At 41.2% G+C, this 26,540-nt stretch overlaps 1 protein-coding gene across 8 annotated transcripts; it reads right to left on the bottom strand.

The window, feature by feature from the left end:
• Positions 1 to 2,106: 2,106 nt before the first annotated feature.
• On the bottom strand, positions 2,107 to 25,264 carry ZFP90 (ZFP90 zinc finger protein). 8 transcript variants are annotated; one of them, XR_004954231.1, is made up of 7 exons: positions 25,134 to 25,256; positions 20,822 to 21,318; positions 20,470 to 20,536; positions 13,780 to 13,906; positions 13,342 to 13,437; positions 6,124 to 6,191; positions 2,107 to 5,484 (listed from the first exon to the last, which is right to left on the bottom strand). XR_004954231.1 is itself a non-coding variant. In XM_016164601.2 (6 exons), exons 3-6 carry the CDS (start codon positions 20,500 to 20,502, stop codon positions 6,181 to 6,183), a joined length of 267 nt encoding a protein of 88 aa, XP_016020087.1. In that variant the 5' UTR covers positions 20,503 to 20,536; positions 20,822 to 21,318; positions 25,134 to 25,256; the 3' UTR covers positions 5,556 to 6,180. The 8 variants fall into 8 exon arrangements, 7 of the variants coding, with proteins under 7 accessions (XP_016020087.1, XP_036087336.1, XP_016020083.1 ...); XM_016164601.2 differs by lacking the exon at positions 2,107 to 5,484 and having other exon boundaries at positions 5,556 to 6,191; XM_036231443.1 differs by lacking the exons at positions 2,107 to 5,484; positions 6,124 to 6,191 and adding an exon at positions 6,223 to 7,882 and having other exon boundaries at positions 25,134 to 25,258.
• Positions 25,265 to 26,540: the final 1,276 nt, after the last annotated feature.

Raw genomic sequence — 26,540 nt, forward strand, 5'->3', positions numbered from 1 at the left:
ATCCCTTAACCTGAGAAAAAGCAATTTTGTGCTTACTTGCAGTTATTAAAATTTAGGTTAGCCCAGTTTAAAACTCCAAACTCATAGCTTTCTTTAGATTCCCGCATGCCTGGCCCACTTCACTGAGCGTCGGTTGGGCGAGAGCGAAGGAGGAGGAAGGTGCCTGTCCTCTGGGGTAGTCCTGTTCAGCCTAGGGATGGTGGCCTGTTCTGACAGGGCGGTCCCCTCACAGGGAAATGAGCGGCTGAGGGCTGCGTGTAGCTTTGCCCAGTTCCATGTGTTCATTCACAGTGGGACAGCGTAGTTTCTCCTTTAGCCACTTCTGTCCTCGCCTCTGAGCCCTCTCCTGGTGGGTCATCCCCTAGTTTGGCTGGGCAGCCTCTGGAAGACAGTCCCTAAGGCTTCTGCCACCCTACGTCTTCCTTCTTCCCTTCCGGGAACTCCAGGCACAGGGTAAACATATGTCCCGGTTTTATAGCACAGCCTCAGCTTCTCGTCTGGTTAGCTACCCCTTCATTCTTAGGAGTCCGGTTGTGGATGATCAATTATGTAGTTGCCCTATCCATGATCCACTGAAATCCTGTCTTGTGATCTCTGGCAGCAAAGAAAAACATGGAGTTGTCCTATCCTTCTTAGGCACAACACAAACACGGGGCCTTGTCAGGCTTCCATGCTCAGCTGATACGGGATACTCCAGCAGCTTCTCCCTTCAGAATCTTGTTAGTTGTGGGCATCTGTTCCTGTCGATTCCTTTCCACTCCCTTACCACCACATACACTCTTCAGGGGTAGACAGCAAGGATGGAAGCAACCCCGAAGTGGGCCTGTGGTTTCGCTGAGGATAGACACCCAGCTCTAGTGACTTTGGATGTCCACAGTATCTCCAGCTATCCTCATGGTGCCTGAATCCTCAAGTCCCATAGGGAGGAAGAGAGGCCTCACCTAAGGACCATAAGGCCCTTCTCCTCTGGATCTGACCCTTGTTGCATGGTTACATGTCAATGGGGGCACAGGAGTGCAAGACTGTGCAAGTCTCACACCTCCTAGTGAGTCCTGTGGCACCCCTTAGACTGTAGGGGTACACGACATTTCGTTTTCACCTTTGAGGCTTTATCAGCAATTCCAAGCCGAAGTCCTGTAACATGTCTTAACTTTTGAAAATGAGCATTAAAATTCAAGAACAATTGGTAATTGCTAGTTTCATAATGAACATAGTAAAACAAAAATCTCATTGGTTATTACAACTAATACTTATAATAGCACCAAAAAATATATTTGAGGTCAGAATTTCTTGGTTCCTTTATCCATTAAAATGTTTGTCCAAAAAAAGTGTTTTCCCAAAATTACAGGGCTTTCACTGAAATTTATTAGTAAAAATTCTCTCCTACCACATCCCACAAATAATCACTTAGGTTCTTATCTACAGGAAGCCCTTTGCTTCCCTGCTCTCCCCTTTTTAATTGGTCCCTAAAATGGCATTTCTAGAGTGGAAACATTACTTGATCTTGATGGTGCTAAGACCTCTCTCTTCTTTCTTGGACTTAGATCAGCTTCTCACCCTTGGGAGCATGAATGCCTATTTCTCCTTCCCCTGAATCCTTTAGGCATGCTAGATGTACAGAACAGACAGGGCTCATACCCTGAAGAGAACCAAGCAGATGGCTTTGTGGGAGGAGGGACCAGATAAGAGCAAGGAGGTCAACTTTGACTGTAAAAGATTTTAAACATTCAGAGAGGCATATACAATAAACACCTCTAAATCACACTTTCGACAAATGTTAATCATGCCATATTTTTTTAAAAAAAAATAAAGGACAGTTTAAGCTTCCTTATCCCTCTCACTTCTAATTCCTGAGGAAACCACCATTCTGAAGCCAATATATTAATACTTTCCTACTTTTACTTCATGAATTGATAAAAAAAAAATTGGTATCATGGATTTTTTAAATTCCTACAGCACCTGGTCTTCCTAGGTGGTCTCCAATCCAAGTACTAATCAGGTCCAACCCTGCTTAGCTTCTGAGATCGGACATCAGGCTTATTTGGGGTGGCATGGCTGTAGACTATGGACCATGGCTCCACTGGGACACAACTCAGGACCATTTGCATGTAAAGCAGACATGCTAAGCACTACACTATAGAACCACATCCTAGGTATTATGGATTTTTAAATGTTATAACATATCACACTTTATGTATCCTTCTGCAACTTTATTTTCAATTGTTTTCAGTATTAGGCATGTTAATACATGTACATCCAGTTCAACCATTCATTAAATAAGTTACTGTCCTAAGTCATCACGCTGTTCACTTGTTATTGCGTACTTTTCTATATGTATGTTATGCTTCAATAAAAGTTACCCCTATCTCCACCAATCCCTACTCTCATGGAGCTTACCTTCTAGAGTAGGACATATAATAAACAAGTAAAATATTTAGAACGTCAAGTGGTGGTAAGTACTATGGGAAAAAATGAAGCTAGGGAGGGAGATGGGGTGTGCCATAGAGAGGGACTGCTATTTTGAGAGAGTGGTCAAGGAAGGGCTCTCTGGTAAAATCTAAACCAAAGATCTGAAGGAGGTGAGGGACCAAACTATGTGATATCTAGGGAAGGGGCATTTCAGGAAGAGGGAACAGAAAATGTAAAGGCTGAGTTGGAAGCCTGCTATGTATTTGTTACTGCAGGGAGGCCAGTGGGCCCAGAGTGATCAAGAAGGAAGGTGAGTGGAGAGTCAGATATAATATGGGTAGCAATACTATGCAGGGCTTTTATTTTAGCTTTTATCTAGTGAAATGGAGAGCTATTAGAGGGCTTCGAGCAGAAGAGTAACATCATCTTAGATTTTGAGTGTCATTCTGGCTGCTGAACTGCAAATATGAAGAGAGGCAAGGGTAGAAGTGGGGAAACCAATTAGGCAGCTATTGAAAATATCTGAGCCATAGATGATGATTTGGGCTAGGGTGGTGGAGGCAACAGGAAATGGCCATCCTCACATATCTTGCAAATCAGCAGACAGGACTTACTGAAGCTTGGATGTGGGGTGTGAAAGAAAAGAATCAAGAATGGTTCCCGTTTGGGGGCCTAAGCAACTGGATGGGATTGCCTTTTCCCAGATGGGAAGACTGAGGGAGGAATATACTTGTGATAGAGCTGGGAGGAGAGATCATGGGTTAGTTTATCTTTGGACACGTTAAATTTGAGTTATCTTGTAAACATCCAAGTGGAGATGTCACACAGGCAATTGGTTATAAGAGTACAAAATTCTGGGCTGGAGATATAAATTTTAAAGTTACAACAAGTAAATGGATATTTAAAGCCATGGAACAGGATGAGGGCCCCAATGAGGGTGGCTGGAGTTTTAAAAAGAAAAGAGGTCCAAAGACAGCCCTAGGACAATTCCCATTTCTAGAGCAGGGCAAAACAAAGAACCTGAGAGAAGTAGCTGTCGATTAAGTATACGGAAATCTAGGTAAGTGTGAAGCCCAGTGAAAAAACATGTTAAGTGTGAGGAAGTGATCAATGGTACCAAATAATGCTGAAAAGTCAAGTAAAAAGATTTGAAAAACGATTTAACCACATGGAGTCCATCAGTGAACTTTATACATATATTTACAAATATGAGAAAAATTATACATTATTATGCTGATGGGAAAGATTCAGTAGACAAGAAAAAAAGAGATGCATGAAAGAGGAAATTATAGGAAAGCAGTCCTAGTTTAAGGACAGGATATAATACACCAGAGAAGTTGGTCTGAGATAAGAGAACGGGAACAGGAAGGAAAGAAAGAGCTAGTAGGCAAGATGCATGTAGGTGAGTAGTTGTCTTCTGTTTTTCTGTTAACTAGGAAACAAGGTTACCAGCTGAGAGAGGACTGGGGTGAAGGACTGAATGAGAGCCAGCTGGAGGTTGAGAAAAGTTATAAAATAGTATCTTAGGAGACTGGGACGATGACCGGACTAGAGAACAAGTGCTTAAGGTTAGCAGTCAGAAATTTAAAGTGGGACCAGTCACCATGGCTCCATTTTTCTCCAGGAACATTGGCACAGCAGCAGAACAGGCAGAACTACAATGTTTTGTTTTGCCAGACGTTCTGGTTCTTTCATTTAGGTATTGTATTATGTGAAATAAGAATATGCCACCACTTATTAAGCCATTTACTTACCGACACTTTTGTGTTGTGTCCATATTTTCCCTATTTCAAACACTGCTGCAATGAGCATCCTTGTGCATGTCCCACGGGAGAATTTCTAGTCGAGGGTACATAGCTAGTCTAGGGTATATATGCTGAATCATGCTTAGTTTCAATTTTACTGGTCATTGCCAAATTACTCCCTAAACAATTATACCAATTTACCTTCCAACAGCAGTGTATAAAAACTCTCATTTTTTCTCCAACTTTCTGAATTTTTGTCAGCCTAATGGGTATAAAATAGTATCTCACTGTTTTCTTTTGCAATATTCTAATTTCAAGATTGAGCATCTTTTCATTTATAAGTCAGTCTTCATTGTCTATCAACAAATCTCCACTCTACTGCTCACTTAATGAGACTATTATTAAGTAACTACTATGTGTCTAGCACTATGATGACCAGAGAAACAAAAAGTTAGCAAAGTAGATGTGAACCCAGCCATTCTGGTACTCACAATACAGTGCAGGGTGAGGGCAGAACACCAAATAATCAAATACAAACTGTGGTAACATGAAGAACATTAACAGTAATCTATGAAATTTAAGAGGGAGACCAATTTAGCTGAAGTAGGGCAGTCAGTGGTAATCTGACTGCCATTTGCACTTTTAACAGATGAGTAAGAATGAACTAGTTTAGTAGCTATAAAGGACTGAGCATTACCATCATCATTACACCTACAAACTTCAGAAGTGCTTTCTTATCTTCCCATGGGGCATAGATGTGTCTTAGATGCTCTTGGGGACATAATACCTGCCCTGAGGCCCTTCCCCAGACATACCCAGATACGAGAAGTGGGAGACTGGCTCCCCTTTGCAATTTTGAGATGATTACTTCTGTGCTGTCTTATATAGTTTATTCCTGTATGAGTCTCAAGTATTCAATGTCATTATTATAAAAACCAATCCCAAAAACAATCCAAATATCGTCACAATAGTAGGGGACTTGTGGAGATTCAGGGGCTAGCAACATGGAATACTTATGAGAAAGTTCTTTTTTAAGTATGACACAAGGTTTTATTTATAGCGTGGGAAATATAAATATCCAATGTATTAAGGTATAAAGGTTGTGAGTGAACTTAGGGAATTTACTGAGTCAAGAAATCATTCCAAGGCCATTCCTCATTTTGTCTGTTTGGTCTCTGTCCAAACCTACCAGCACATCCCTCTACTCACTCACTCCCAAATCACTCTGCATTATATGCAGCTCCTTGAACATAACATGGCTCTGGAGACATCAGTTAGTGGTTAAGAGCTATGCCTTTGCAGCCAGACAGTCTGGGTTTGAAGCCTCAATCTGCCATGGGGAGTACAACCGAGGGCAAGTTACTTTGAGTTTTTCCCATTGTAAAACAAGAATACAACACATGCATTAACATTCTTTAATGCAAGCAACACAAATCTGACGAGGTTGGCTTAATCAAAAAGGGGGTAATCATTCGAGACTACTGAATTCCAGAAAGGGCTTCAGAAATTGAGCCAGGTCCAAGGACCTCAGGAATCAGAAGTGAGAGCGCCATCGTGTCAGTGGCACTCTCTCCTACTACAGCAGACCTCCCCTCTCTGGTGAGGAATCAGGCTCCAGGAAGCTCAAAGCCTTCATCTTTCTGGCCTAGCAACTCAAAATCAAAGTTTCCCTGTCAACTCAGTTTTGAAAAAAATTCCTGGCAAAGGATTCTAATATTGGCTCTACTAGGTCATATGCTTTCCCCTAAAACAATCACTGAGCCTCAGGGATATCCTGACTTGTATTCCTGAGGTCAGTACAGCAGGGACTGTTACAAAGGAAAAAGGGGGGGGGGAAGCTCGGCAACAATAGCTGCAAGACCTAGAATGGGGAGATGTAAAGATTAACTGAAATGATGGCTAGAAAATACTTAGCAGAATGTCCTTTAAGTAGTAAGCATTCAATAAATGGTAACTGTAATTAACTCACCTGGCTGTGATGAGTTTAGCAGTTAATCCCTCTGCCTTGATGCGTCACTCTTTAATCTTAGCCAAGTTCTGAAAATTGAAAAAGACAAACTGACTCCCATTCAACTAAGAAGGCTATTTATTGAACTAATACAATGGATGTTACAAGGATGCATTTCATGTGGCCTAGAAAGCTGGGTATTCCTAAATGCATGGTGCATGGTGACTGAGACTACAAAATCCTCTGCTCAACCAGCCACACACATATCCTAGGCTCCCTCCCTATCAATAAAGATGTGGTGAGATTCAGAGATTGACTAGATCTAGGCCAGGCTCCATATACGAATCAGTGGTCTCCTTTGGGTCTTCTGGAACTTCTTTATAAACTTCCATAACAGTAGGGTAGCACTCGATTGACTACAATTCATGCTATTCTTACAAATAGTCCACTATGGGAATCCTGAAACAATCAGCCACAAAATGAGTTCCTGACAGGTAACCTAGCCAAACAGGAGGAGAAGGTGTGAGTAGAATTACCTATTGTCAAACTATGTAACAGACAACACAAACATGGCCTTAGCATTGTGTGTGCTAAGCATGGAACACCATAAACAAGGTATTTTTTGAATGGTTGTCATCTTGGAAGGGCAGATCTGCTAGAGTATCTCATCTTGCTCCACATGTGATATATTCATTGGGCAAAACATCCACATTTTGGCCCTCAGGCACATTTTTCCTACAAAAAATTATAAAATATGTTTGGGAGCTGCCTTATGTTGTCCAGGATGAGACAAGGATGATGGATTCTGCTAACCAGCATACAAGAAAGCCAAAAATAAGGTTTATCACCACCACCACCCATATCGCTCCTCCCCATGATTCATCATTAAGGTGAAAAAGTTTGCTTATCTTAGGGTTGAGATGCCCTCGTATGAAATGGGCCAATGCCCACAGTTGCTTCCAAATTTATCTGCATTTTTGGTGCCAATAAACCAACCAAGGTTCCTGAAATTCCTTTAGCATAGCCTATGGGAGGGATTAGGGGACATTAAGGATTGTAGTGGGCTACTGAAGCTTAAGTCAGATTTTACTGATGGAAAAGCACCTTAGATATCTATTTTTTTTTAAGTTATTTTTTAATGGTGAAGCATTTCCTTGGCACACATGCCGATTCTTTAAACTGATTTAAAAGACAAATTTTATGGTAACAGGTAAATGGATTTATACTTCCCTAAAGTAAAATTGAGGAAAAATTCTTGTCTTAGTTTTGTTTTCCCACTGATCCAATACAGGAAGCTTGGGGACAATTTTTTTTTTTCATGAAAGTATCAAAAAAAGCACAGTAAGAGGAATTAATAGTTCTATGAAACTGACATGTTAGCTGAAAGTATAATTATGATACTTGGGGGGAAAGGAATAAAATCACGAGCAGTTCAACCATTTACAGTTTCTCTTAACATTTTTGTTTGTAAGCTTCCAACAAGTCACTTTAAATAAGACAAATCTGCATACATCTTGCTGCCTCTTAAGCTTTTATGATTCCCAACGTGTTCAACTCATGAGTGCTCATTAAATGTGCATCTGACTTAAAATTTATTTTAAAGCCTTCTGAATTCCAAAATACCTTTTCAAAGGCAAGATCTTGGGGCCAAAGATCCAGGAGACCTGCATCCTCCACTCAACTTTGCCATTATAAGCTGTATCACACTGTGTAAACCACTTCACATCTTTGGCTTTCTGTTTCTTCCTCTATACAATAAAGTGGTTGGACCAGTGAATTCCTAGAGGTGGTTAATTCAATATGAGCTGCAACTGACAGCAGTGGTCAAGCAATTTTAAAAATAAGTTTTGGTCACTACTGCAGAAATTTTACTTATAAAAAAAAAAGGCTGTAAACAATGAGCTACAAGTCAAATTGTTAAAAAGTTGGTGATCTGCATGTATCTTAAAAAGCCTTATAAAGTCCAATATATAGGCATACCACTTCCAACAGGTTATATATATATTTGTAGTTGTTTTTACAAGTCTGTAATCAGATCTGTAAATGTAGTTTTTATTTGGGGGGGGGGAGGAGAACACTATTCATGAGCAGTCTTCTCCGCATATAACACAGAAACACACATATCATTCATTACATTCTCAAGCTTTCTTTCCAGTAAGAATTCTCTGATACTGAGTAAGAATATTTTAGCTAAAGCTTTCTGCACATTGTTTAATTTCAGGTTTCCTAGAATTTATTTCGCATATGAATTCTCTGGTGTTTAGTGAGAGCTGAGCTTCGACTGAAGTTTTTCCCACATTCCTTACAAGCGTAGGGTTTTTCTCCAGTATGAATCCTCTGATGATCATGCAGATTGGTTTTCTTTCGGAAGGCTCGCCCACATTCATTACATTCATAGGGTTTTTCTCCAGTATGAGTTCTCTCATGCTGAATGAGGGATGAACTCTGACTGAAGGCTTTCCCACAGTCAATACATTCATAGGGTTTCTCTCCCGTGTGGGTTCTCTCATGTTGAGTAAGTGATGAGCGTCGACTGAAAGCTTCTCCACATTCATTACATTCATAGGGTTTTTCTCCAGTATGAATTCTGTGATGCTCTATGAAACTTGTACTCCTTTTGAAAGCTTTTCCACATACATTACATTGATAGGGTTTCTCTCCAGGATGAGAAATAGGTTGTTGACTGAAGGCCTGCTCACAATCATAGGGGTTCTCTCCAGTATGGATCCTCTGATGGTCAGAGAAGTCTGTAATGTGACTGAAGTCTTGTCCACAGTCATTACAATGATAGGATTTCACTTCAGTTAGGGTGCTTTCATCTTGAGTAAGAGATGAGCTGTGCTTGAAATCTATGCTATAGTTATTGCTTTGGTAAGGTTTGCCTCTCTTATGAATCCTCATATGTTTATAAAGGGATGGGCTCTGACCAAAAGCTCTCCCACATATGCTACATTCAAAAGGTTTTTCTCCTGTATGAGTCCTCTCATGCTGTACAAGGGAAGAACATCGACTAAAGGCTTTTCCACATTCTTTACACTGGAAGGGTTTCTCTCCACTATGTGTGACCTCGTGTTGAGTGAGGGACGTGCCATGTCTAAATGACCTTCCACATAAGTTACACCTATAGGGTTTCTCTCCAGTGTGAATTCTCTGGTGTTGAACAAGCGAGGAGCTGCGCTGGAAGGCTTTCCCACAGAGACTACACTGATAGGGTTTCTCTCCAGTATGAGCATTCTCATGCTGACCAAGGGATGAGCTGTGCCTGAAGGCCTTCCCACACACATTACATTCAAAGGGTTTCTCTCCTGTGTGAATCCTCTGATGCTCAGTAAGTTGTGTCTTCCAGAGGAAGGTTTTTCCACAGTCAGTACATTCATGGTGTTTCTTTCCAGGATAAATTCCCTGATCTGTACCATTGGGGAAAGCTCCCTCTCCTTTATGAGTTTTTTCATGTTTAGTAAGTGATGATCTATGAATAAAAGCTTTCCTACATTTATTACATTTATAAGGTTTCTTTTTTGCAAGAATATTATTCTGATCAAGTAAGTCTGAATTATGTCCCAAATTGATTCCAAGAGTATCACATTCACTAGACTCTGAAGGAATGCTCAGTTGTGTAACCATGTCTGTATTCAATCTAGAGTTTCCACCAAATTTGTTTTGCTCAAAACTTTCCTCTGGTGTGATTATTTTCTTCTGGGTGGATGCATCTGGCCCCAGATATCTCTTCCAGTTTTCTTGCTGTTTCTCTAACTGACTGCTCATATCCCAAGCGTCTTCTAATGTGGCATGTGAGAGCTCATCTGTGCTAAAGGATACTTCAGATATGCTCTGCTGCAGATTTGATGATTTGGCTTCAGGCCTAGTCTTCCAGTCTGAAAGAAATCCAAAGCGCAAAAGTCCCCTATTTTCTTCTGTTGAAACAAACTGCTACAGTAGGAATGAGGAAATGAAAGAGATACAAATTACACATGACTCTGTTTTGAAATTAGTCCTGTAGCTTGGGGAGAAGATTCAAAATGGAAGAAAAGAAGAGTGAAGAGATGTGATAGTGCAGACTGCAGATCCAGAGTGAACGGTAAGTCCAGAATGAGGAAGCCCATCTAGGAGGGCTGGTTAGGGAAATAAGGGAATAAGTGATTATGAGAGTGTTAGGCATAAACACAAATGGAATAGAACCACAGTCCATCTTGCAGGATCCTATCTGCTCTCCAGGATTCCTGTCCATTTTACAAACCACCACAGAATTTACCTTCCTAATACATTCATTTTATAATTTCTTTAAAGTCATCTCTGAGGCTCCAGATCTTCAAACCTTGCAGAGAAAATCTGCAATCAATGATCTAACAGAAATAATTCTTTGATATACTTGGAAACCAAGGGCTATACTTCACAAGCTGAGAAAAAGTAATGTTTCAGTAGATAAATCATCCTTGCCTTTACAACTGGGGCTATGGTTTTAGTCGATCTGAGTTCTGATTCTATATTAATCACCTCTCTTAACCAAAGAAGGTTTATTTTAATCTGCCTAATAAGTTGACCTCTATACCTCTGTTTAACTTTGAAATACTGAGAGCAGAGAATTATTAATTTCTAGGTTCTAAAAATGGTAACTTTTAAAAACTAAGGGAAGGGAGGTTTCTGGAGTGATGGAAATGTTCCATATCGATAGGAATTTGGGTTAGATGGATGAATGCATTTGTCAAAACCAAATAGATAGTTAATATGAGTTATATATTTCATTGTATATAAAGTTTTCTTTAAAAAAACACATATCAAGCTCTGTTTAATGATATGCACATGGAAGAATGTAGGGGTGAAATATACTCATTCTGCAATTTACTTGGAAGTACATCAAAAAGATAAATTGATAGGTGGGAACAGATGAAGAGATCTGTAATAAAGAAAATACAATAAAATATTAACAACTATAGAATTTTGGCGGTAGGTGTATGGTATTCACTGTGTAATCTTTTCAACTTCTCATATATTTGAAAATTTATACAATAAAATGTTAAAATGGAATAAAACAGCATCTAAGGGGCCCTAAACCCTCAATTCCTTATCCTATAACAAGACTAAATTCTAAAGTCCTGAGAATAAAGAATACTTTTAGAATACTTTTCAGTGGGACATAAATAAAATGTTTGTTGAAATAAATGAACAATAAAGTTCTCTCCCTTGCCAGATTCCGTAACAATCAATCAAGTAATTTCTGACTGCCTTCTATGTACATGCTTTGCAACACAGATTAAATATATAGAAATAAAACAGACTATCCAGGAGCTTGAAATCTAAGAGAAACAAGAATCAATTTTTTGACAAAAAAAAAAAAAAATCATTAGATAGTATATTAATTCTGAATTTGTGTTGTAGAGATGTTATAAATGATATTTGTGATCAGAGAAGGAAGAAGTAAATATATTAGTATATATTAGGTTTCATAAATTAGATAGACCTTAAAGAATAGATGGCTTTGGATAGGTGGACGGTATTATCTAATGAAGTAGAGTATATGTTACTTAAAGAGGACATTGAAAGGGAAGTTTCTATTTCTTATAATGAGGTACAGGGAGTAATAGTAAGGTTTCGTCACAGATAGGTGGTTTATGAAGATAAAGCATTAAAATCCAATATAGTCCATCAAGTGATGAATAGATAAAACAAAATGTAGTACATGCATACGGTGGAATATTACTTAGAAACAAACAAATGAATACAAAGGAATGAAGTAACATATGCTACAACATGAACCTTGAAAATTTTATGCTAAGTGAAAGAAACCAGTCACAACAAAAGGTTACATATGTAAGTAATTCCATTTATAGAAAATATCCAGAATAGACAAATCCATAGAGATGAAAGGTAGATTAATGATTACCAGGAACTGGGGGTAACAGGTTATAAAAAGTGACTGCTGATGGGTATGGGGTTTCTTTTTGGGGTGTTGAACATGTTCCGTAATTAGATAGTGGTGATGGCTGCACAACTCTGGATATATCTGAGAAACGACTTAACTGTATACTTTTTTCAAAGGGTAAATTTTATGTTTTGTGAATTACGCCTCAATAAAACTATGATCTTAAAAGTCCAATATGAATTATAAAAAGAAAAAAGTGAGCAATTTCAACTGAGAATTATGGTAAACTAAGCCTGAGGCTTGGTTTAAGATGTCACTAGTAGAAGTTAAAAGGCGGGAGCATCTAAGATACTTCTCAAAGGAAGAAAGTAACCTGGGTTGAAAGAAAAACACTAAACTGACTATGGTGTGTGGCATGAGAGATTAGAAAGCCAGCAGTTTCTAACAGGCAAAGAGAAAAATGGGTGATGAGCAACGTAGCAAAATGCTGGCTGGGGATGAAAGATGATTAATTTAGATTTTACATCTTTCATAAGAACTGCACAGGACTTCCAAGTGGAGGTGTCCTGTGAGAACAAAAAAAAAAAAAAAAAAGTGACCAGGGTACAAGAATGATTTCTGAGTCTATACATAAAAAAAAAAAAAAAAAAAAAAAGCTGCAACTACCAAAGGCAGGCATGCTTTTAGGGAGGTAACAGAGAAAGAACAGGGAGGAAGCTGGAGGGCTGATTCCTTAAGGCAGATTTGCTTAGGGGGAAAAGCCAAAGCCAAAGACCTAAAGTCAAGAAACACTTAACAAGCAGAGAGACCAGGAGAGTATTAACTCCAGGAACTGCAGAGGGAGGTAGGGAAATCAAATCGGCATGAATACAAGATGGAAGGAAGACCATGTTGCTCCCCAGATAGGTGTTAGAGGAATATAGTCAGGAAAAGAAGTCTGAAAACAAGTTATAAAAGAAGGGAGAACCAAGGTTGTGGGTATTTCCTACAAGTCTGGGGCATTCCATGGTAAAAGCAGTAAGATAAAACAAAGAGGAGACATGGAAGTTCGATTATGTCTGAATGAATAAGAGAAGAGATCTCTAAATAATGACAGGACACTGTGGACACCAGGGAAGAAAATAATCCAGCAAGTAGGGTTATAGGATCGGGAGAGATGGTATTTTGAGTGTGGAACAAAGGATCTTTTCCTCTAAGACCTACCAGAAGCAGAAGCACCTTCCTGGAAAAGGGAGACATACGGAAGTGTCATCCAGGAGATAGACAACCTCCTCTGCCAGTCTAGGAGCTCCCAGGACAGAATTATAAGGGGCTCCCCACTCCCTCAGCTCTGCCATTGTCTATACTGCTTCCTACATGCTTAATTCTCACTCATTTACCTGGAAAGAAAGGTCTTTGGATTTCTCCCTCTGATAGCCATGGCTCTTCTCCTTGCTCCAATTTGAAGATCACCTCTGGCTTGGAAACTTGATATCCTGCTCATGAGTGAAAACACAAGATTTGGTTGTTTGTGCAAGCGGACAAAGAACTCTCCTACAAGTCAGTACTAGTCCTTGAACCTCACGAACTCTGAAGAAAAAAAAAAAGGTTCAACTTGAGGAATAAGGCAATCAAATGACCTACCAGTTCTACAAAAGACCTTTTTTGCCTAAAGAGGTTCAGAAACCAGTAAGGCTGAGTTCCAAACCAATGAACAAGATCTGACCCTGAACACCCTGCGCACAGTCACATGGGCTATAGTCAAAGAGGCCCACAACCTTAGCAACCAAGAAAGGAAAGACTCACCAATAGGCAAGACATTGAGATGTGGTACTTACCAAGAGAAACCAGGTTGCTGTAGTTCTCCAACATCACATCCCTGTACAAGCGCCTCTGAACAGGGTCCACGTGGCGCCATTCTTCCTGGGTGAAGTCCACGGCTACATCCTTGAATGTCACTGATTCCTGTAGGATCACAATCCCGCTCAAGGAGGATCAACCCTACAGATGTTCCCATGGCAATACTGGGAACATACCATAGGGTCTATAAGAAGGAATGATCACACATTTAATATGCTGAGTGTGCGATGTTGGCATAGATATACTAGTTGTTTACGTAATTTTATAAAGAACCTAATATTCAGGCAGGAAAATCACAAGGGGCAATATGTCATGCAATCCTGTATCCCTACTTAGCTTCTGACATTTCCCTTCAAAGCCAAGCCTTTTAATACAATCATCAATTCCTTTCTGCCTATGCACTTTTGTTACAAAATCCAAATATGGTGTAAAATGAAGAGTGGCAGCCCTCCTTCATGCCTATTACCAATCCCACTTTACCTAAAAATAACCGCTGTTAACTTTGGTGCATATATTTAAGGGTCCTTTTTCCGTGTTTCACACACAAGCATATATATACAGTGTCTTGTTCTACACCTTAACTACCTATCTTGGAGATTTTCCCTAGCAGTATGTATAATTTCACCTTATTCCTTTGAATTGCTTCATAGCACTCCATAGTACAGCTGTGTTATAACATACCCATTACCCAAAACCAACAGCACTCATTGCACTAAGAATAAGATTCAAGCTCCCCATCACTCACTGGGCATCCTCACTGGGCTCTAGCCGTGCTGACCTTGCAATCCCTGAACACGTCAAGCTGTTCTCATCCTGGGCATTTAACTTGTTACTCCCTTTCCCCTGAGGACCCCCACATAGTTGATAACTAGTTACTAGTTATTTAGGTCTTATATCTAGCATTATCTCCTCAAAAAAGCTGTCTTAGCATTTTCCTCTAATTTACTGTCTATCATTTTATCATGTTTAATTTTCTTCCTAGCACAGGTATCTCTCACTGCCCAAATTCCTGCCACCTGGCCTTGGAAACCATTTCAGACAGATTCAGACAAAAAGGACATTTGTACATCTAACCATTACCCGAAATTGCTTACTTGTTACCTTGTCTGTCTCCCAACTGTGAGCTCTCATGAGAAGAGAGACTTCATCTATCTCCATCACAGCTACCTGCCCAGACTGATGCCCGGCACACAGTGGATGCTTACAAATACCTGGTGAATGAGTGGACCAGGTCCTTTTAATAGACATTTGAATTATTTCCAATATTTTGCTATTATAAAAATTAGTGTATTAAATATTATTTGTGCAATTATGCTAGAATTTCTCTAGGACAGACAGCTAGAACTGAAATTGCCAGTTAAAGGTCTTTTCATGCTTCTTATCCCACTCCAATCACTTTTTCCTTACTACTGAAACTAGGCTGGCTGGGGTCCCCCTTGCCTCTAAACTGTCAGTTCTGGTGCTCGTGGGTTGATTTTTGTCTAGCCTCAGTAGGCCTTGTTATGGAGTCTGTTACCTATTGTTCGCTGTGCTCCCAGAGTGTCAAGATGTGTTTCAGGTACCTTTAAATCTCCAGAGGCCGATATCATTTTGGTATGTAAAAGATGATTAAGAGTGCAAGATTATACAGGTAAAATATACTCTGAACCCTCCACTGTGAGTTAGCCACTCTGAGTCAGACTAACTTTAGGGCACTCCTGATGCTGCAGGTCACACCTCAAGACTGTAGTAAAAGGATCCAGCACCATCCTGTAGATACTGCTCGCTCTTCTTTCAGATATAACTGGACCTCAACATAAACTCTTTTTAAAAAATTAATAAGAAGTAGCAAATGTTCCTCTGCCCCCTTCCTCATGCTGACACAAAAGTACCATGGCCAAACAGTGGAGCCCAGATCAAAGACCTAGAAACAGCACACATTCAGTTGAAAAGACTCTACTTCATGGGCCCCTAAAAAGCTCCACAACTAACAATGTGTAATATCCTTGGTAAACTGCAGACATCCTAGGGATCCAATTTTCTCATCTATAACATGGGTTCTCTAAAGTAAGAGTTTTAAGAGCAGAAGGGCACTTCCAGAAAGTACAGCATGGGCAAATGTAAAGGCACACAGTCCTTCAACTCTAACGTTCCAATTCTGGAGGAGAAATCCACTCGAACTGTAACTCGGGAAACTTTGCAAAGCTGAAAACCAGAGAATGGCAGCTAATGTATAAAAATAATCTAATTTATAAGCTTCTCCCCAAAGATCAAGTCAGTTTGCCCAATTAGAACACATTAAATTAAATGGCATACAGTATGGTGTTGTCACTCAAGTACTCACTGCTCTCTGATACCAGACCAGTAGTAGTTTGGTAAGCTGAGAGTCACTAGCATACCTAACAATTGAGTACAGAGAGAAGAAGCATTACTGTTAACCTTTATACACATACACAAATGTTCCATTTAGGCTAATGGCATCACCATCTGCAGTATCCCAACAAGTTTTCCAAACTCCCTTTTGCTTTAATATCTCCAAGACCAAGCATGTTAAAATTGTCCAGAATCACATGGACAATTAAAAAAACTTGCCCATGTGAGGGCCCTTTCAGACAATTTTTAAAACCTCCTTAGGTGATTCATTAAAAAACGAGCAATGGCTAACATGTATTAACCATTCGCCACAGGCCAGGTACTGAGCGCCATCGTGTAAGTGCACCCTCTCACTACATTTCCCCGTTGAAGCCTTACTGCGCACCAAGACATCTTTCTCTGGTTCTGAAGCAAGACCCTGGTTAAGAACCAATGTCTGAAACAGAGAAGGCACTCCAAAAGTGATTGCTGAGTGAATGGAATCTGGTTAATTCTCACCAAAGGAAAATGAGTAGTCATTTTGAAGATTAAGAAAAATTATAGATCGGTGAACTAAATTCTTGGATTATAAAAAGTAGTAGTAAACAGAAAAACGATGACATTAATAGCCAAATCTAAACGCTATTTCCTCTTAAACACCAGCCAAACAGAGAAACCTTAGACAAATCCAGTTTAAGAATAAAAAAAAAAAAAAAAATGAATTTAAGGTAAAATAAATAGTATGTTAAGGGATGTGAAAAATCTAAATGAAATAATTTTTAATTTTAAATTACCAACAGACACAAAAAGTAGAAACCTTAATAATTGAGGAAATAGTAGAAATTGTTCCCAAATCATTCTCTTTATAAAAATCCTGGCTCTAAATGTTTTATAGGTAAATTGTTTCAAACGACAGAAAAAAGGAAAAGCAAGCTGAATGTCTACATATTGAGGATAAGCATGGCACCAAAAGTTTTCAAAGATCTCTCTTTCTCCGAGGGCTATTTCACTTAAGAATACAGATGTAAAGAATTTTTTTAAATTGTATTTTCAAAAAATTATCTGCTGTAATCAATGGGATTTTATCCAAGTATTATTTATAATACTAAATGAAAAAGTATAAAATTGCTGCTTGGGGTTCAGTGGTTATAAATGTTTGCTCATGTGAGGAGGCCCACTTACCACATGTGCAGTTTGGAGCAAGGGATGAAATGAGTTACACAGTTCTGCCCTAAAGGAGTTGAAAATCCAATATAAGAGATGGGTGGGTAAACACATCACTCCATATGGCATAAGAACAGAACTATGACAGGTGTGCATAGGTGCTATGGGAATGCAGAGGAGGGGCGCCTGACCTTACCCAGGGCTAGGATTGTCTGAGCTGAGGCTTAAAGACCAGCTCCAGCCAGCTGAGGAAGAAGCTGAGGAAGGAGACTTCCAGACAGAGCTTGAACATCCCTGGCTGCAAAAATCCTGACCAGGTTCAGAAAGCGGCATAGCTTCCCTTAGTGGCCCAGGAGCATCCTGAGTTTGGGTGACCTGAGCCAGCTTTTACCAGGTCTGTTCGTCATGATGATCTAACCACAGAACTCTTGGGATCTGGAGTCATCAGATCAAGCCCAGTCCCTCTCCATTTCCTCCCACTCATGGTAGAATACCAAGAAACCTGGAATTCAAGTGCAGTTTTCTTATTAAACTTTCCCCATTTCTTAGTGTTCTGGTGCCTTCAAATTTAAGAATGGTAAACGCCTTTAGTTAAAATTTCCAACTAAAAATGTACACATATGAGGAAGAAAAAAATATACCATTTTTACATAGGTATGGCTCACCTCTGCAAAGAAGCCTGACTTTCAAATTCTTGTTCCTACACTTTCCAATTCACAACAATCTTTAAAACTAAGAAGAAACCATATTGGACATGGTTCCATAGTGTAGAGGTTAGCATGTCTGCTTTACATGCAGAAGGTCCTGGGTTCATGCCCCAGTGGAGCCACAGTCCATGGTCGATGGCCATGCTACCCTGAATAAGCCCGATGTCTGATCTCGGAAGCTAAGCGGGGTCGGGCCTGATTAGTACTTGAATGAGAGACCACCTAGGAAGACCGGGTACTGTAGGCATAAATAATAATAATAATAAATAATAAAAAGAAGAAACTGTACTAGTTCCCTGCTCAAAATCATTAGCTGAAGTTATACTAAGCTCCTGAACACACCAGACACACATCCTGCTGTTTCCAGAGAACTCATCCAGACCTTCAAGCCTGCTCAGATTTCACCAATAAGCATAAGGCTTACCCTGGCTATCCTATTTAAAATTGTACTCCTACCACAAGTTTCCACCTCCCCTACTCAATTCCCCTTACCTTTCTCTACCTTTTTTTCCTGAGGTACTGTCACCTTCCAGAATATAATATAACTTACTTATTTACTATATTTTCTGTCATGTCCTTCTAGGATGTAAGCTCCACAAAAGCAGAGAACATTATAAATTTTGTTCACTAATATACTGCACCCACCTAGAAAAGTACCTCAACACATCACAGGTGTTCAATGACTATTTGCTAAATGAATACATGAATGAATGAATGTGTTACCAAGGCCAAAAAAAGTCTAAACCCCCTTCTATTGTCATCTACCCACTGCCTGCCGCCCACATCATCACAGAGGCCAATGGATTCATGAAAATGACCCTCATCTTCTTGACTCCCAACTCCCTGACCCATGGTTAATCATCTCTAACCCCATTCCCTTCAATTTCACCTACTTAGACTTTGCTCCTATTCAAAGGTGTCACCATTGACTTTCCCACAGGCAGAACTTCCTCTCCCCTCTATAGTACTCACAGCAGCCTCTAGACCTCTTAACACTTGACATTTCTTGCACTATACTTTGGCATGAGGCTGTCTTCCCCTCAACTAAATTAACTTATTGCATAAGCAGTCACATGACTCATACTCATCTTTTGCATTCTGCTAAAAGCCATACTCAGAGAAAGGGAGCCAATGACAAAGGAAAATTTATGCCTAAAAAGCCCTTGTGGTAGGTCCAGTCCTATTCTGCCCTTTAGCCCAAGTTAGGTAACCCAAGTGGATGGACTATCCGCCCGTTCCCTGAGAATAGTATAACTGAACTAGAATGCTTAGGGAATACAACTTTAAAAGTGAATCTTAAAGCAGTCCCTAAAATTCACTGCTCAGAACACAAATCTACTTCCACCACTATAAAAGCAACTCGCCCCTGTGGAAAAGATCATCACCCGCATAAGGTGTTAAGTCATCCTAATTCTCACAGCCTACAGAGGTAACACTTTGTATAGAAAGGTGATGAGTGATGTGCTCTGGCTATCCTCAAACCAAATAACTGTCTTATGCTAGTATTATTACTTGCCTTAAGGCTCACCCTGTAAAGTAAAAACATATAACAATTAGTAAAAGATATGCAGGCATTTTATATCAGTTTACACAATGTGCGTTTCATTTACTATAATCTACTTTTAAAGTACAATACTAGTTGGTTATTTTTATCTGGATTGATCTCAATCGTCTTACACACATAGCAACTATTATGTGATTTTTTCTTAGTCCTAAAGAGACTGGACCTTGTTATATTTTCATGATACACTCCATGTAAATCAGTGGATAATCTCAGAGTAGTTGTACTTCTAGAAAATGCTTCCTTCCTCAGAAGAAGAAATGGGTTCACAAATCAGCTTCATTATTAATTATACTGAAGGCTGGACATCGGGGGATATGCACTATAATGCCTTTGTTAAAGCAGAAAAAGACATGAAAAGCTACCACTCAAGTCCTCCTTGGCTTTTTTTTTTTTTTTTCCTCCTTGCCCGAAAGGCCTATCTCCAGTCTCTTCCTAGATAAATCCAGACCACGCTTCTTAGGCCCCTTAAGGTCTCTATATGGACCTTGGGTCAGAGCTTGGCTCCTCTGACAGTCACTTCCTCCAGTATGGTTTTCTGTCCTGTCACCTCATCCTCTCTAGTCCTTATTGGTAGAGTTCAAGGAACTAAATGGGTACTCAGGATTCTCAACACTGTTACTTCTCAATACATCCAATCTTAACTCCTAGAAGACCACACGGCCCTAGTCCCGCCTCTCCGCACCTCCCTCTCCCCTCCCCGCCGTCCGCCCAGTGCTGCCCCACTTTTGGGAAGCCCGCTTCCCCAGCTCCGAACACCTTCAGTTTCACATGGCTAGGAGGCTCTGAGGGGGGCGACCGAGCCAGGAAAGGAAGTCACCAGGATAACGATGACTACTCCAAACACGCCCCCGGGGGCCTTGTTGGATAGGACACCCCAGGGCAGTAAAGACCTCGCTGCTCACCTGGGGCGCTGCCTTCGGAGGCCTCGGGGCCATTCCCGCCTCCTGGGGCCCGGTTCCCAAACAGGGCCTGAGGAGAAAAGAGAGTGAGTCCACTTATCCGGTTACAACCGCCGACTCGACCTGGTCTCGGCGGGCCCCCCTCCGCCCCTGACACTTTTCCCAAGGAGAGTGGTGGAGAGGTGCCCGGGGCCCGCGTGGGCCTGCTTCTCCCCTCCCCCAAATTAAAGGCTCGGTCCTGTCCAGGATATACTCTGACCACGCCCAGTCCCACGGGCAGGATAGAGGGCGCGGCCCCACAAACACACACCAAACCCGTGGGAGGTGCAACCCCGACACGCGCACTCGGAATCACCTTTTCCTGGGGTCTCCGACTGCAGGTCCACCCAGGGCTCGGGTAGGTTCCTTTGGCCCCGCTGCAAGCTCAGTTCTCCCCAATTCTGATGTGTGGCGGGGCTGCCCAAAGCGGCCTTAGCCGCACCGGGGCCGGACAATGGCTGCAGCGCCGGGGTAGAGCCGGAAGTGCGCCTGCGCACGTGGAGCCTCGCTCCTGCGACCGTGGGATCTCGGCAAGTTCTCAGACTACACTTCCCAGAAGCCCCCGCGCATGGGCGGTCAGAAACTGACCCGGGAGATGCCGCACATCTTTCCCAGCACAGCGGTGGTGGTACACGCTGTGAGGGCTCAGCGAGTCGGAGAGCCAGATTTGAGTACTTTTACGTCCACTTATTCCAATAATGGTCATTGAGCACCTTCTCTTGTGCTTGGGTCATGTTGCTAGCGGCGGGATACAGCAATAGATCAGAAAGACTCTGTTCTGAGGGGGCGAGCTTGCACTCCTGTGAACGAGGGCTACAATAAAAATGTAAACAGATCAACAAAATAATTTCAGGTACCGACTTCAGCCATAGGAAAAAGATAGTGAAGGGGGTGGGGCAATGTTGCATTTTCATCAGAAAATGCTATTTCTTTGCCTCTTGTATGCCATCTTCCCCCATGTTATGCCAGCTTACTGAAAGTTTGGACTGACTCCTCAGACCACACCCACTACCAATAAGACACTTGATAAGATCTTTAATGATACTACAGAAGGGAAAAGAAGATACTTCAGATAAATCTGTGGCCTTGTGAACAGTTTGCAGAGGCAAACGGTGCTACTTCCGTGTTATTCCATTTCTTGGTATACCATTACTCAGGATTTTGGGCTTCGGACAAACTATAAATGATGGAAAATTTCAACACCAAGATAGGTGAAAGCCAGATGGCTTTCAGATTTACATAATGATGTTTTATATATCACAAATAATCAGTCTACGTTTCCTAGACTTAGACTTAATTTCTCGACATTAGAGTATCCCATAGTCATATGGTAGAAAACGATTGCAAGTAAATTTTCTTTTTGTTACATTGTTTTATCAAGAAGATGGATGTTAAAAAAAATAATGCTTTCTACCACTGCCACATAAATATAATGCTCTGGAACAAGCATATTACCTAAAGCATTATACGGATTTAATGCAATCCCCATCAACATCCCATTGGTATTTTTCAAAGAAATAGAACAAAAAAATGGAAGCACAAAAGACCCCAAATTGCCAAAGTCATCCTGGGAAAAAAGAACGAGGCTGGAGGCATCAATCTGCCCAACTTCAAATTATACTACAAAGCAACAGTAATGAAAATAGCATGGTATTTGCAGCAAAACCGACACATGGACCAGTAGAATGGAATTGAGAGTCCAGAAGTAAATCCATATTTATGTGGACAAATAATTTTCAAGAAAAAAGCCAAAAACATACAGTGGAGAAAGGAAAGCCTCTTTGATAAATGGTGCTGGGAAAACTGGAGTCATCTGCAAAAGAATGAAACTAGATTGCTGTCTATCACCACACACCAAAATTAATTCAAAATGAGTTAAGGACTTGAATATAATACCTGAAACAATAAAATGCATAAAAGAAAACATAGGAACTAAACTCAAGGACCTTGGACTTAAAGAGGATTTTATGAACTTGACCTCAAAGGCAAGAAAAGTCAAAGCAAAAATAAATGAATGGGACTACATCAAACTAAAAAGCTTCTTCTCACCAAAATAAACCATCAACAAGGTAAAGAGACAACCATACGAATAGGAAAACATATTTGCAAGCAACGCCTCCAATAAGGGCCTAATATCCAAAATATACTAAAAACTCATATGACTCGATAACAACACAAAAACAAATGATCCAATCAAAAAATGGGCAGAGGACCCGAATAGACACTTCTCCCTAAAAGACATACAAATGGCCAACAAATATATGAAAAGATGCTCAACATCACTAGCTATTAGGGAAATGCAAATCAAAACCACAATGAGATACCATCTCACACCTGTTAGAATAGCTATAATCAACAGGACAAGTAATAACAAATGCTAGAGAGGATGTGGGGAAATAGGAACCCTCATACACTGCTGGTGGGACTGCAAATTGGTATAGCCACTATGGAAAATAGTATGGAGGCGTCTCAAGAAAATAAGAATTGATCTACCATATGATCCAACAATCCCTCTACTGGGTATTTACCCTAAAGACTTGAAAACCCATATCCAAAAAGATATTTGCACACCAATGTTCATAGCAGCATTATTCACAGTGGCCAGGACATGGAAGCAACTTAAGTGTCCTATGATAGATGATTGGCTAAAGAAGCTGTGGTACATATATACAATGGAATATTACTCAGCCATAAGAAGGGGTGAAATACTGCCCTTTGCAACAACATGGATGGACCTGGAAATAATCATACTAAACGAAATAAGCCTGGCAGAAAAAGTTGAAAATCACGTGGTATCACTTATATAAACCTAAAAGCAACAAATGAGCAGGACAAACAAACAGAGACTCATGGACATGGACTATAGACTAGTGTTTACCGAAGGGTGCGGGGTGGGGGAGGAGGGGGGGAGGTAGACAAATAAAGGGGGTCAAATATAGGAGGGTAGGGGTAGGGTGAAGTAGGTAAAGGGGATCAAATATATATGGTAGCTGAAGGAAACTGGACTTTGGGTAGTAAACACACAATAGAATATACAGACGTCAAATTATAATGTACACCTGAAAATTATATAATCGTATTATTAACCAATGTTACCCAAATAAACTTATTTAAAAAAATTAAAAAAAAATAGAGACAACGTATTTGGGGCTAGACACCCTTAGGTCTTACAAAGAGGGTCTGGGTGCTAAATTTGCCCTGCTGCTATTAATGATTGCCTCATCCCTACTCATTTTTCCTAGGCTATATAAGGAAATTAGGATGGAAGAAAAGGAAGAATTCTTCAGAATAGCGAGGCCTCCACCTGGTGGGGAATGTGATGTTCTACTGCCATCCCTAAAATAAATGTGAGAAAGAAAAGCACTCAAACATTGACAGCACCCAGGAGAGGGGGAGGGTTTATAACCACCTAATGCCTCCTCAAGGAAGAGTAAGGGGAATTAGAGAACAAACGTGCAAGGAGAGCAGCCTGAGTTTTTACTGTCTGTATATATAAGCGAATATACTGGACAAATGATTGGGCTTTTAGTCCCCTGCCCCGAGGATGGGGTTGAGAGGGGTTGCAGCTCAGACAAAAAAGTAAAAAAATCTTTTAAAATGCACTGGTGAGCTAGCTAGAAAATAAGGAAAGCACAGAGGCCGAAAATGAAGCAAAATTGATAACTCAGAGTAGTAGATGGAACACTGAAGGCTAGTTTTACCTGGAAGTCATTTTCCAAAGAGCTTTGTTTTTCATGGTCCTGTAAGCACAGGCGCCATATAATGAAACTCAAATGCCATCCAAGACTCAAGACACAGACTCACAGACAGAAAGACACACACACACACCCCAATACAAATTAGAACTCTAAGTGTGAACATGCTCTGGGTGGAACTGCAATGTAATCTGCCTGTTTCAAATCTTAGCAATAACTAGAAGAAGCAGAAAATGTATCCCCTGAGAATCTAAAACCAGAAGCTGGTCCCTATGTGAATTTGCAGCCTGAATTCACAGTCCCTGGGTCCTCTAAAAACTGCAAGCTGAGAATTTAGTTTTTATATTAGTCCCAAGCAAAAAGTACTTCCAAGAATCTGGCAGAAGCAAACATAAATCCTGCCTGGAGAAATCAACCTTCAGCCCAGGCTTCCCCAAATATGATCCCCCAAGCTCACAGTCTTGATTTACAAAATATATAGACAACAAGTACCCATGAATGACAGACAGTGGGAAAAAATAGCATAATAGATTAATATATCTAATATGTTTCAAAAGTTATGTCAATAAACACACAGAGTTAACAGCACATTAGATAAATGAAGAGAAAATCAGTGAACAGAAGGTAGACCTGAGGAAATCATCCACAAAAGGACAAAGAGATAGAAATGAAAAAAAAAGCAGAGAGCTTTAATATATCTAACTGGGTTCCAGAAGAAAAGAAGGGGACTGAGGTAATATTTGAAAAGATAAAGGCTGAGAATTTTCAGAATTGATAAAAGATACAAATTTACACATTCTGGAGTACCAACATGCCAAGCCGGAGAAATAAAAAGAAATTAACACTGAGACGCAACATAGTGAAAGTGAAAAACACTAAAGAAGATCTTAAAAGTAGTTAGGGGAAAAAAGAAGAAGAAGAAGAAAAGATTACCTTTGAAAGAATGAGGTGTCACTCATCATAAGGGCCAGGGCTCAGAAGGAGAGACAGGAGGGAGATCAAAACTGGTCCGAAGGTAAGTGTGCACAAGTCTTTGGCATTCAAGAGTGGTAGACTAGCGAATGCTGCAAAGGTAATTTTATTCATTTTTCACATTAGGTTTAAAGTTTTCCAATCATCCATTTCAAAGAATATTTATAAAACCTACGATTCCTATGGAAGAGGGTCCAATGGGGGATTTTGGAGGGCAAAGCCCCTCCATTCAAGCGCTCTAGTGTGTGGCTCTTATTTCTTCTACATAGACCGACTCACATACCGATGCACACACACTTGGGGGAATTCACCCGCTCCTCACAGTCCCAAAATGCCGCCCGGAACCAGAACTACCTACAGTCCCCCCAAGCCAGCGCGCCGTAGGCCTGGGTGCACCAGAGGTGGGCAATGCAACTGGTCCCTGTCCACTGACAGCGCTCTGGAAGCCCCACTGGGCTCCGGCTCTACGCCCTGGGGAAGAAGCCGAGCCCGCTGAGGAATGGGAGATGGGCCGCGGGGAGTCCGAGAGCAGCCACGCGCGGCTCTGGACAGCCGCTCCCCGGGTCCCAGTCGCAGTCCCCTTCTTTCCGTTCGAGGTCCTCGCTCCGGATAGGAGGGCCGGGGGCACCAAGAGGGGAGCGGTAGGCTCCTCGCTGGGGAAGCGTGGCCCTAAGCAGCCGAGCTCTGTCGCTAAAGTTCAGGGGTAATGTCCGCGGTTCTGTCGGGCTGTAAGGCGCAAACAGCTGAGTGGCGGATTTCCTCCCGGAGGGTCCACAGGTTCCGAGCAAACGAGCCTCCCAGCCAATCAGGAGCCACATTCTTCTCCGCGCCCTCCTGTCGTTATGACAACTGCCTCGGCGTCCGCTAAGAACTCGGAGTTCTGCATTCGAAAAGACCACCTCTCAGGTCCAGTCAAGTCTCGGGGCACCTCGGCCGGGCCGGCGGGACCCGCAGGGAATTCCGCCTGAGTGGTGCCACAAAGCTTCTTCACATGCCGCGATCTGGTGAGCAGAAGGCCACCCCTCTTCTTCAGAAGCCGATGACCTGGGTCTCTGCGGGGCCTTGTCCCAGCCAAGGCAGAGGCGAAGAGACCCGTCGTCAACACCAACGGCCTTTCACGCTGCCTGCTCTATCTTTAACATCCACGTGGATTTGACCTCACTTGGCCCGCCGTGGGTCTGGCCTTCTGGCTGGGGCCTCCTCCACACCACCAGTCACTTAAAATGTTTATTTAAAATATATCCCACTTTCTACTTTCCACGAAAACGCGTGTGAGGGGATGGGACTCGGCGAAAGCAGCTCTCCCAAATCCGACACTGTTAAGCCAGAGAGAACCAGCAATCCCGGAGTAACAGGGAACTTGAGTCC

This window comes from Rousettus aegyptiacus, unplaced genomic scaffold, assembly GCF_014176215.1.
Source record: "Rousettus aegyptiacus isolate mRouAeg1 unplaced genomic scaffold, mRouAeg1.p scaffold_m13_p_14, whole genome shotgun sequence".
In the NCBI taxonomy this organism is placed as follows: domain Eukaryota; kingdom Metazoa; phylum Chordata; class Mammalia; order Chiroptera; family Pteropodidae; genus Rousettus; species Rousettus aegyptiacus.